Raw genomic sequence first — 11,806 nt, forward strand, 5'->3', positions numbered from 1 at the left:
AAGTATTTTTGTAATAATATCCTTTTCTTCTAATATTATCATTTTCCCTACTTTTTCTTCTTCCTTCTCTTTTTTCTTCTATATTTTCTTTTCTTCTTCCTCCTTTTCTGTATTTTTTTTTATTTTTATATCATCTTTATGTTTCTTTCTATCATAAAAGAACAAAAACAAATGCAAATCAGAGAAGAAAAAACAAAAACAACCAAAAAAAAAAGACAAAAGAAAGATAAAGCATGAAAAAAAAACTGCAACAGTAAAAAAAAGGCATTTTTGTATTTCTTAGAAAAATCCTGTGTTTCATTCTTTCACAAGAGCAACAAAGGAGAATTGCAGAATTTTATACCTAAGGAGTATGTAATGCAACCACTAAGAACATAAAGGGAAAGCTAATAACTAGAAGGCATTAAAAGCAATTTACAATAGCACTCAATTATCCTCATTATATCATATAATTGTGTCAATTTCTGCCAACTCTTATTTATAATTGTGTTTAATGAAAGTGTTTTTGTGACTAATAAAAATATCTTTTTTATGACTGAGTCTAATAGAAGTGTCTTTATAGATATATTTTTTAGATGTATCTCTTTATACATATATTTAAAATATAATAATTAATTATTGTTAGTAATATATTGACAGATAACTATTAGTACCCTATACTTTTCCTATATCATATACTTACTTTATCAACTCAATTTACATTTAACCTTATCATGAAACGATAATTCATTTATTATCCTTCACTTATGGCCCCATGCATTCACATGCAGAAGATCCATACATTACCACAGTATTCAACGAACTCCTTACTCTTTGCTCTCCACATTAACTTGAACAAGGAGACCAAACTTTCCAACATTATAATAAACTAGTTTTATCTATATCATTTGTCTTTATCACTATAAACAAGCAACTAAAGTAATAGACGTATAAGCTGCATATGATTTTCAGCAAAGCTTATATACATTGCTAACAATTTGTCCTACTAAACAGATTTTTATATCTTGACAGATATCATGTGATTTTACTAGAGGCAGTCACAGTCACAAAGCTCAATACAGCAATTGATTAACTCGAAACAAGCGAGGGCTGCACAGAGCTGGGTGCAGACAATGGTGCATTGGTCGTTCGCAAAGCGACATGTTTGGAGAAGACACATGCCACAACAGTTGTCAGCGAATCGGCCACAGCAAGTTGAGGTCGCCTTCTCTAGAAGCCCTTCAGAAGGTTTTGCTTCTTTGATTGCCGGCGAAACGTTATTTGCCGTTGCTTTCAGGTCACCAAACCCGAGACTCATGCCTCCGAGGAATAACTTCTGACTGTCGCGTTCCAATCTCTGTCTGCTAAGTTTACTGTATGCCTGTTTTAAAGCAATAATATATAGGTTGTGCAAAGAGAAAATTGAATATTACTTATATGGTGAGGTGAGAAGTGAGAACTCGAATGTAATTATCTTCACGTGAAGTTGAGAATCGTTAATGATAATTTAGTCAACCTGTTAAATCATCTAATGGCTTTCAGCTATCAACTTCACACGAAAATTATTGCATGTGAATCTTCACCTACTTATATTTTACATTGCAGAGAGAACTAAAATTTGCATTTAATATTTCTATATTGGAAGGAAAAGTTATACCCTCTTAATTAGCATTGGTTCAGGTGCCTTCTTCCCATCACTGTTTTCCACAAGTACCATGCAGGTATACTCTGACGGGAGTTTATGTTGAATGCTCATTTTCGAGACCTGTCATTTGATCAATTTTGCGTTTTCTTACAAGAGTACAGAAGCAGCACAGGAAATATCTTACAACCAACTTACATACTTCAAGAAAACTTTATATACATATTTGTCAAACTTAAAAACAAGAGGAGAAAGAACACAGCAAATATCGCAATACTTCAAAATTCAAGTATCTAACAACATAGAGAGGTTATATTTGATGAGTTTAATTTTGATGCACTAGTAAAATGTTTTATATAGTCGTTTAATGCAGTAACAGAATAATAAACTTTTAAAGCCAAATTAACTTAAATAAACTTCTACACTGTTATATACTTCTACACATCAAAGAGCAGATACTTTTTCCCAAATTCCACAACATATTGTTCATTGCAAGCTTAATTGTTCACTATAAAAGCAACTTTGATTGTAAGCAGATCCATTCAAATTTTCGATTTCACTAGCGCAGCATCTTTTTTTTTTCCCCTTATAAAAAGAGAGCCGATACGCATAGGTCTATAAAATACAAACCTTTTCCACCAACTCTGCACTTTCTAATAACCATGCTTGAGAAGTGACAAGGTCCATGTGTCTCTTTGCAAGGATCTGAAGAAACAAGAAAATAACGAACATACATCATATTGAGCCACATTTCGGAGCATACATTCAACGATCACAAAACATAAGCTTCAACTTTTCAAATTACTTTGGAGGTAAAGCAAATTTTGATTGGAATGTCATAAAATACAATTTCATCCCTATAAACATTTCATATTTACAAATTTCACTCTAGTGCTTGTTAGTTGTTGCATGTTAATATTCAGTTCACAATGTCTATAATTGAATAAATTTGCGAACCTCATAGAAATATGATGAATTAACGGTAGTTAAATGATAGGAATCAAGATTGAAATATTACATTCGTGAGTTGAATATCTTTTTCTCTTTGCACTTCAAGATCCACTTCGAACTTAGTCATATCTGCCAAAGTACCAGTCACTTTAACTGATTCCGGAAAGGTTCCATTGCATCTGCCTGATATCATTAACGGACTTTCTAATGATAGGTCTGGAATATAAGGTGGAAATAACTGCAACCATGAAAATAGGTAAAATGTAACTACGATTTACTTGTTTCTGGTTATAATTAAGGATGAAATATCTCTTTCATGTACCTCTACTGAATCAAGACCTAGACCTCCAAGGGTTATATCTGAAACAATGACTGATGAAGCAGTTCTAAACAACCTTTGCATTCTGAAGGAAATGGAATCTGGACACGGAAGGAAAGAAAAAAAAGAGATTAATAACAGTTCAAGTATCAAAAAATTACCAATTTATTACTTCTGTTTTCCTTTTAAATATAAGATACATACATAGTGACTTCAATAGTGTTACCAAACTTAATAATAACTCTTAGATATTTAAGCCTCAAATCTGAATAAACTTCAAACCACAATTTAAACTGAGAGGGAAAGATATTGACCTAAATCATAAGCAGCATCATAGTGGCCCCTCCCAAGCTGTGCTAGCATTTGCAGGAAGTAGTGATTACAATATAAACCTAAAAATTTTGAAACGAACACAGAGAAGGTTACTAAAAAGCAGTTGAATGAAAAAAGTTGCAAGAGAAAATTATGATAAATCTTTGTTCAAAATTGACAAAGCTCTTTCCAATTACTCATCTTCTGACTTTTTCTAATTTTTCTAAAGTCAAAAGTCACATTTTGCACTTCTCTTCCAATTACTACACAAATTAAAACTCAAATCATTTTTAATGATTTGCAAAGAGTTAACAATTTAAGTTCTTAAGAAGAACTTGTTAAGACACTCTAGAGAAGAACTTCACAAGTTACTTTCAGAAGTTCCTTTCCCAAAAGTTAAATACCAAAACAAGCCTTTGTACTAAAATAAAGCATAAGCTATAGTAAATGTTGATACAAACAATCTTCTTACATTTCTTCTTACAATGAGTTGAATGTAAAACATGAATTTTGTATCAAAGTTTGCTGTTTCTTAGAAGTCAGAGCTTCACGTGGAAACAACACTCATAAAAATGGTGAAATGTCAAATGAATTCTGCCAAATTAACATGTCATAGAAATGAAGTTCTTAAAACAGTAAAGTATCCTTGCCTATGCCAAGAGTACATAAGCGCGGTGTGCGAACCGGTTGCCCATTTGTGGGGCAGCTTTTCACAAAATTGCATATCTGTCTCTCATTCTCAACAGTCCCATCAGTAACAAGAAAAATTAGAGGGATTGAATCTGAAGCAGTTGAATTCTGAAACAGCTTCATTGCCTAAAGATATAATAGAGTATTAGATAAAAATAAATGAACATCATCTTATATAAACAAAAAGGTACATATAAAGGTCTCAGCATCCGTGAAGTTCTTTAAGGCATACAAGTAACTAAACAATGCATAAACCCTCAAAAAACACTAAAGACTGCAATGAATGTAGTTAACAATACAAAGCAGATCAAACATGGAAACTTCATTTGAATGTCAAATATGGGATACATTGATGTGAATATGGGGAGAAAAAATGGTAAAGGCTCGAAGCTTTTTATGTACTGTGGATGTAGACTAGCAGCAACACCAAAAGAAAGCATACAAATTACCAAAGGAATGGGAAAATGCAAAATAAAAGAAAGAACCAAATTTTGTCATGCCTTTTGTTTTCTCTTTATTATGATGATGACTGCAAAAGAAGTATATCAACTACATATAAAATGTGCTTTGTAGGATCAATGAATGAATAGAATAGAGAGAGAACAAGGAAGGTTAACCAAGGGCATGTTTGGTTTGAAAAAGAAAAGTTACAAGGTGGCACCTTCTAACTAACCTTTTTCATTTCCTCATTTCAGATGTATATTACTTTCATTAGTACTGCAGTTGATTTTAACTTGGCCTATGTTTACATAGGCGAGTCTCAAGCTCGGAAAAACGAAAAGAGTTGTTTGATGTGCGACTGCCAATTTAAAACAATGTCGCATCCCAATACATGGCCATGACGCAATGACATCCTTGAATCCATGTTGGGTTTTGTTAGGCTTGCGACAGCCAATGTAAAACAAGGTCGCATCTCACAGCATAGACAATTAGACACGACGTAATGACGTCTTGATTCATCTATCCGACTCCACTTAGTGTATGAGAATAAAGAAAGGATAAGAGTAATTTTAGGAAGTAAAAAAAAATGAGTTTTAATAGGAGAGAACTCAAAATGTTTAGTAAAGAGTTTTTGTCGGAGAATTTTATTCTTATTCGTTGAAGTTATAGCATAGAGATATTATATATACGTCTCAAGAATTGTAATTGATATCAGTAACAATAACAATATCCTTATTCACATCATCTTATAAAGTTAGTTAAAAAAAATCTTTCATATTGTTTTTCCTCTTTACAAAATATATAGCGAGTGCATTATTGTGAGTAGTGTTCAATTTCATATTACTTTGTATCTATTAGAAGTCAAAATTCCGCTGTAGACTCAACAATTTGTATCAAGAGCCAACGTTATATTATTCATTATTTGAGTGATAAAATTCAATTTTGAATATAATGGCTTCTACTAGTAGTAATGTCAAAGTAGGTAAATATGAAATCGAGAAGTTCAATGGGAAAAATGATTTTTCCTATTGGAGGATGCAGATGAAAAATCTGCTTATATCACAAAAATTACACAAGGCACTGGTAGGAAAAGAGAAAAAGCCGGAGGAAATGAAAGATGAGGATTGGGAAGAATTAGATCTTGAGGCGCGGGCTGCAATAATCTTATGCCTTGAGAGGAATGTTGCTTTTTTGGTAAATGAAGAAGCAACTGCAGCAGGCGTTTGGTTAAAGTTAGAGAGTAACTTCATGACGAAGACTCTAACTAACAGGATCTACTTAAAATCCAAATTGTATACATGCAAAATGGAGGAAAGCACCTCAATCCGAGAATATATTAATAAGTTTGACAGGATCATATCAAACTTAAAGGATATAGATGTGAAGGTTGATGATGAAGACCAAGCACTCATATTGTTACTTTCATTACCGAAGTCCTATGAAAATCTGGTGCAGACATTGATGCTGGTGGGTGACACTCTGACCATGGATGAGACGAGGGCATCACTTTTAGCAGATGATCTACGTAAGGTTGCTACAAGTGTAATGTAATCTTCAAATGGAAGAGAGTATAATGATCAAGCACAAGGATTGTTCGCGGCTAGAGGAAGGACTAATGAAAGAGGAAAAGGTAATAAGCGTGAAAAGTTTAGGCCAAAATCTAGACCTCACGCGGAGAGAACATGCTTTAAATGTGGTGAGGCTAGACATTTCAAAGTAAATTGTCAAAATAAGAAGATAACTTTCAAGAAACAGAACAACGACAACCCAAAAGAAAAGCAAGAAGCAAGCTACGTCTCAAATGATGAGGAGGATTGTTACTCTGTAACGGAACAATCTTATGAAATCTCCGGTAAGTGGATTCTTGATTCAGGAGCCTCTCACCATATGTGTTCAAATAGGAAGTGGTTTACTACCTATGAAAGCATAAATGGTGGCACAGTTTTAATGGACAATGATCATGCTTGTAAAACTGTGGGGTTGGGTACTATAAGAATCAAGATGCATGATGGAGGAGTAAGAACCTTAAAGGATGTGAGGCATATTCCAGACTTGCGGAAAAATCTTATCCCCATAGGTTTGTTGGAAAAAAAATGGCTGCAAAATAGTTGCGAAAAATGGGGTACTAAAAGTTGTTCGTGGTTCTTTGGTAGTGATGAAGAAAATTCGTCACGGTAATCTTTATTCTCTTTTGGGGACAACAGTCACATGTGAGTTAGCAGTTGGAATCGGTGGAAGTAGAGATCAAACAAATTGCACAAGAATATGGCACATGCGGCTTGGACATATGTCAGAAAAAGGTCTATCATTGCTTTGTGGACAAGGTTTGCTGAAGAATATGAAGAAACCACAAATAAAATTTTGTGAGCATTGTGTGTATGAAAAGGCACATAGGGTGAAGTTTTCTACAAGCAAGCATAAAAGCAGAGGGTTGTTAGACTACGTGCATACTGATGTTTGGGGCCCGACTAAAGTTACTTCCAAGGGTGGTTCCAGGTATTTTGTTACTTTTGTTGATGATTATTCCAGGTATGTTTGGATTTACTTCCTCATATATAAGAATGAGGTATTCGATACTTTTAAGCGGTGGAGAGCAATGGTTGAAAAGCGGACAGGTAAGAAGCTGAAAACTCTACGATCTGATAATGGCACAGAGTACACGGATGGAACTTTCAAGGAGTTCTGTGACCGAGAAGGCATTGCAAGACACTGGACAGTTAGAAAAAAACCACAACAGAATGGAGTCGCCGAATGAATGAATCGTACGCTACTTGAGAAGGCAAGGTGTATGCGCTCTAATTCCGGGTTAGGCAGAGAATGGTAAGCAGAATCGGTTGCTACAGCTTGCTACATAGTGAATCGATCCCCACATTCTTCTCTAGATGGAGACATACCTTATAAGGTATGGTCAGGGGAACATGCAGATTACGAGAAACTCAGAGTCTTTGGATGCACAGTCTATTATCATGTCAAAGATAATAAGTTTGATGATAGAGCTAAGAAGGCAATCTTTTTGGGGTATCCAAGAGGGGTTCAAGGCTATCGCCTTTGGAGTGTAAATGATTCTAAGTTTGTAATTAGCAGGGATGTTACCTTTGATGAACGATCTATGGTAGCTTTGTCTAAAGATGTGGTGCCAGATGATGGTGATGTTGGAAAAACTTCAAATACTCAAGTGGTGGAGATAGAGTCTAAATACCAACAAATAGACTCTAATAATGTTCAGGTGGAGCATCCTAATGCTACTCGAGATGACGCAGAGGATGAACTTGATCATGAGGAAATTCAGCGAGAAAATGCACATGTATTACAACAGCAGCAGCAGGATTCTTTGGCATCTACTAGGCCAAAGAGGAATTATAAATTTGTTCAGAAGTTCGGGTCAGACAAGCCTTTGAGACATTATAGGCAGCTAAACTTGGTAGATTATGCACTCTCAGTGGAGAATGATGAGTCGGTCACCGTCAAACATGCTATCAAAGACAAAGAAAGAGAGAATTGGTTGGTCGCTATGGAGGAAGAGACGCAATCTCTTCATAAGAACAAGACATGGGATGTGGTCCCATTGCCCGTGGGAAAGACTGCAATTGGTTGTAAGTGGGTGTATAAAAGAAAAGAAGATCCTACTAAGTCAGATGGTACAAGATTCAAAGCTAGGTTAGTAGCAAAGGGTTTTGCACAGAAATAAGGTGTTGATTACAATGAGATATTTTCTCTTGTGGTGAAACACACTTCCATACGAGTGCTTTTAAGTCTTGTCGCTCATGGTGATCTTGAGTTGGAACAACTAGACGTGAAGACTGCATTCTTGCATGGTGACTTAGAGGAAGAAATTTACATGTATCAACCTGAGGATTTCAGGGTTGAGGGTAAAGAAAGTCAGGTATGTCGCTTGAGGAAATCGCTATATGGATTGAAACAATCTCCTCGGCAATGGTATAAGCGATTTGACTCCTTTATCTTAAAACAAGGTTTTTCCAGAAATAATTATGATTGTTGTGTATACATTCGTAAGCTTCCTGGAGGTGATTATATCTATCTTCTATTGTATGTGGATGACATGCTTATTGCCTCTAAGAGCAAGGTAGAGATAGATATGTTAAAGGTTCAACTTGGTAAAGAATTTGAAACAAAAGACTTGGGTGCTGAACGAAAAATATTAGGCATGGAAATTAAAAGAGAGAGATCAAGCTAAAAATTGTTCTTGAGCCAAAGAGGATACATTGAGCGCGTCATTGAAAGGTTTGAAATGAAAAATGTTAAATCGGTGGTAACGCCGTTGACTCCACATTTTAGGCTCTCTAGTAAACAATCTCCCACAACAGTAGAGGATAAGGCTTACATGGAAAATGTACCTTATGCTAGTGCAGTCAGTAGCCTAATGTATGCTATGGTGTGTACACGCCCAGATATTTCACAGGCAGTCAGTGTTGTTAGCAGGTTCATGGCAAACCCGGTTAAGGCACACTGGGAAGCAGTCAAGTGGATATTAAGATACTTGAAGGGTACCATTGACATAGGTTTATGCTTTAGTGGAAAATCATGTCAAATCAGCGGCTTTGTTGATTCTGATTATGCTGGTAATCTAGATAGAAGACGTTCTACGACTGGTTATGTATATAAAATACAAGGTGCTCCAGTTAGTTGGCGATCAATGTTACAAGCTACAGTGGCACTATCTACTACAGAGGCTGAGTACATGGCAGTAGCAGAAGGGGTGAAAAAAGCATTGTGGCTAAGGGGTCTTCTAGATGATTTGGGGTTGAAGCAAGATTGCGTGAATCTGAGTTGTGATAGTCAAAGTGCAATTCATTTGGCTAAAAATCAGGTTCATCATGCTCGTACCAAGCATATTGATGTAAGATATCACTTCGTGCGCGATGTTATAGAAAAAGGTAACATTTCTCTTATAAAAGTAGACACAGATGAAAATCCTGCTGATATGTTGACTAAAGTAGTGTCAGAAAACAAATTCCAACACTGTTTGGAATTGCTCAATATTGCTTCATGTTAGGCAATACATGGAGAAATAGAGGAACTACGATTGGTTTGATCCTGAACAAGAGTACGTAGGCAGTCATTGTAAAAATGATGCAACCAGATATGAATACCACACTTTGATCGTCCAAAATTTGAGTAGATTTCAAATTGTGACCGAGGTGGAGAATTGTGAGAATAAATGAAGGATAAGAGTAATTTTAAGAAGTAAAAAAAAATGAGTTTTAATAGGAGAGAACTCAAAATGTTAGTAAGGAGTTTTTGTCGGAGAATTTTATTCTTATTCGTTGAAGTTATAGCATAGAAATACTATATATACGTCTCAAGAATTGTAATTGATACCAGTAACAATGACAATATCCTTATTCACATCATCTTATAGAGTTAGTTAAAAAAAAATCTTTCATATTGTTTTTTCTCTTTACAAAATATATAGCGAGTGCATTATTGTGAGTAGTGTTCAATTTCATATTATTTTGTATTTATTAGAAGTCAAAATTCCGCTATAGACTCAACATAGTGGGAAAAAGCTTTGTTAAGTAAGTAATTAAGTAAGTACTGCAGTTGATTTTAGCAGCAAAACAAACTTTAATCAACAAGTCATGCAATAAGAGAAGAATGTTTTGCACATAATATTGAAATTGTCAAAGAATTACCTGAGTTAAGGGATTCAAGATGTTGGTACCACCATTTGCAATAAAAGTGGCTTCAACCCACTTGGTAGCACTCAAAAGTTTTTCCACCGTAGCCGGTTCCATCAATCCAGAAAATGAATAGAACTCCCCATTGAAAGCTATTATGTTAAATGTATCTTGTGCATTCAGATGGGAAAGGGATGCTATTAATGCATTCTTTGTGCTTTCAAGAGGACTTCCCTTCATGCTTCCACTTATATCTACTATAAACACCACATTCTTTCTAAAAACCTGTCAAGTCATTAAAGCAGAATTTCCATTAAACAAAAACAATGATTCTGCACGACCCCCATATATTTCAATCTTACTTTATCCTAACTTGTTCCTAGTTACATATTTTTGTTACACAAAGAATAACATTATATTTTACCAATACAAATATATTGTTAACTTAACAGATAATTATTTTTTCTGAGAGAAATCATTTTTTGCATAACAGAGACTAGAAAACAACAGAGGATCCATCTTATTTGTTCATATATGTGAATGACAAGACAGTTTAAATACATGCTGAAAAGATAATTTTATGTTTGAATAGGAAACATAAGTAGTAGCTCTTCCAATAGACAATTAATTGAAACCTTAAAATTTTGTTTGCTTTGGTAACAATACTTTTTTAAAAAGTTATATCCAAACACACTTAAAACTTTAAAGAAAATTAAACCTATAATAATGCAAACAAACCTTTCTATCCTGGCTTTTTCCTGGGTAAAGATACAAGCAAAATATCTCCCGTTCGTCGAAATCACGCAAGAAAGGAGATTGCAAGAGAACACCACCAACTATATCCGTTAAAGAAACCTGTGAAGACACCAATTCGGCTATTCAGGATCCACGAATTTTTACAGAATATTGAAATTGCCATTGGAAAGAACTTGATAGAATTATATGCTTCCAGGTCTTACAATGTAGGAAAGACTAAAGTCTATACTTGACCAAGCTTGCACTTCTGCTTCATATGATAAACTTAATTTGCCAGCTTGGCGCATTAGTACCTGGAAACCATGAAGATCATATTTAGTTCATTTCTATGAATGAGAGGCCTAACAGAATTTTGTTATACTGCAGTAGGCTATGTTTGCCGGTGTCCCCAACCTAACAGGTCAATGACTAATCTACCGCAGATTTGAGTTATATTCAAGGGTTTGCTGCTAGTTATTGGACTTCTGCATACATAATATGGATTCAAATATCTTACACTTGCTTGAGTAGACAAGTGAGCTAACCACTCGACTAACCCAAGTTGATTAAGTTGGTTTAAGGATGATATTTGTTTGAACTACCATAAAGGAATATTTTATATACAACTATACATATTATTGACGTCATTGAATTGAAAAAGTAATACTTAGCTTGATTAAAAATATTTAAAGACATAAGACTTGAATGAGTTACCATTATAATAGTTTGTCTTATTTAAAACAAAATGAAATAGTTCAACTTTAAGATGGAATGTTTTATGAAGTCTAATTTTGTAATTTTTATATTATAATATTTGATCAACAAGTGTCCTTTATAAGTATGAAGCAGTGGCAACAATTTAGGAATAAGAATGCTTCATAATCAGTAGGTTTTACCTTAAGAGGATGACTGGAGGTATTGCATGACACTTCTCTTGCAGCACCAGAATTCACTTTCAATAATATTCTCTCTTTCTTAGGAGATTTTATTCCAATAGGGTTAACGTATGAAGGGAAGCTAAAAGGAATATTAAGAGAGAACTGGCCTTCATTGAATAATATCTCCTGAGACCATTTTATCTTAATTGAGAAGATCGAG

The 11,806-nt window shown here is 34.6% G+C and overlaps 1 protein-coding gene across 1 annotated transcript in view; it reads right to left on the reverse strand.

Annotated features, from left to right (window-relative positions):
* LOC107618379 overlaps positions 683-11,806 on the reverse strand; it is a 17,903-nt gene continuing 6,779 nt past the window's right edge. The window contains exons 3-13 of the mRNA XM_016320425.2: positions 11,605-11,806; positions 10,933-11,022; positions 10,712-10,828; positions 9,989-10,258; positions 3,854-4,019; positions 3,206-3,283; positions 2,895-2,992; positions 2,640-2,810; positions 2,252-2,326; positions 1,637-1,744; positions 683-1,360 (exon numbers count right to left, since the gene is read on the reverse strand). The exon at positions 11,605-11,806 is cut by the window's right edge and continues 6 nt beyond it. Coding sequence (XP_016175911.1) covers positions 1,028-1,360; positions 1,637-1,744; positions 2,252-2,326; positions 2,640-2,810; positions 2,895-2,992; positions 3,206-3,283; positions 3,854-4,019; positions 9,989-10,258; positions 10,712-10,828; positions 10,933-11,022; positions 11,605-11,806 — 1,708 coding nt within the window. The 3' untranslated portion in view covers positions 683-1,027. The remainder of the gene's footprint in view (positions 1,361-1,636; positions 1,745-2,251; positions 2,327-2,639; positions 2,811-2,894; positions 2,993-3,205; positions 3,284-3,853; positions 4,020-9,988; positions 10,259-10,711; positions 10,829-10,932; positions 11,023-11,604) is intronic.

This window comes from Arachis ipaensis, chromosome B09 (assembly GCF_000816755.2).
Source record: "Arachis ipaensis cultivar K30076 chromosome B09, Araip1.1, whole genome shotgun sequence".
Lineage (NCBI taxonomy): Eukaryota > Viridiplantae > Streptophyta > Magnoliopsida > Fabales > Fabaceae > Arachis > Arachis ipaensis.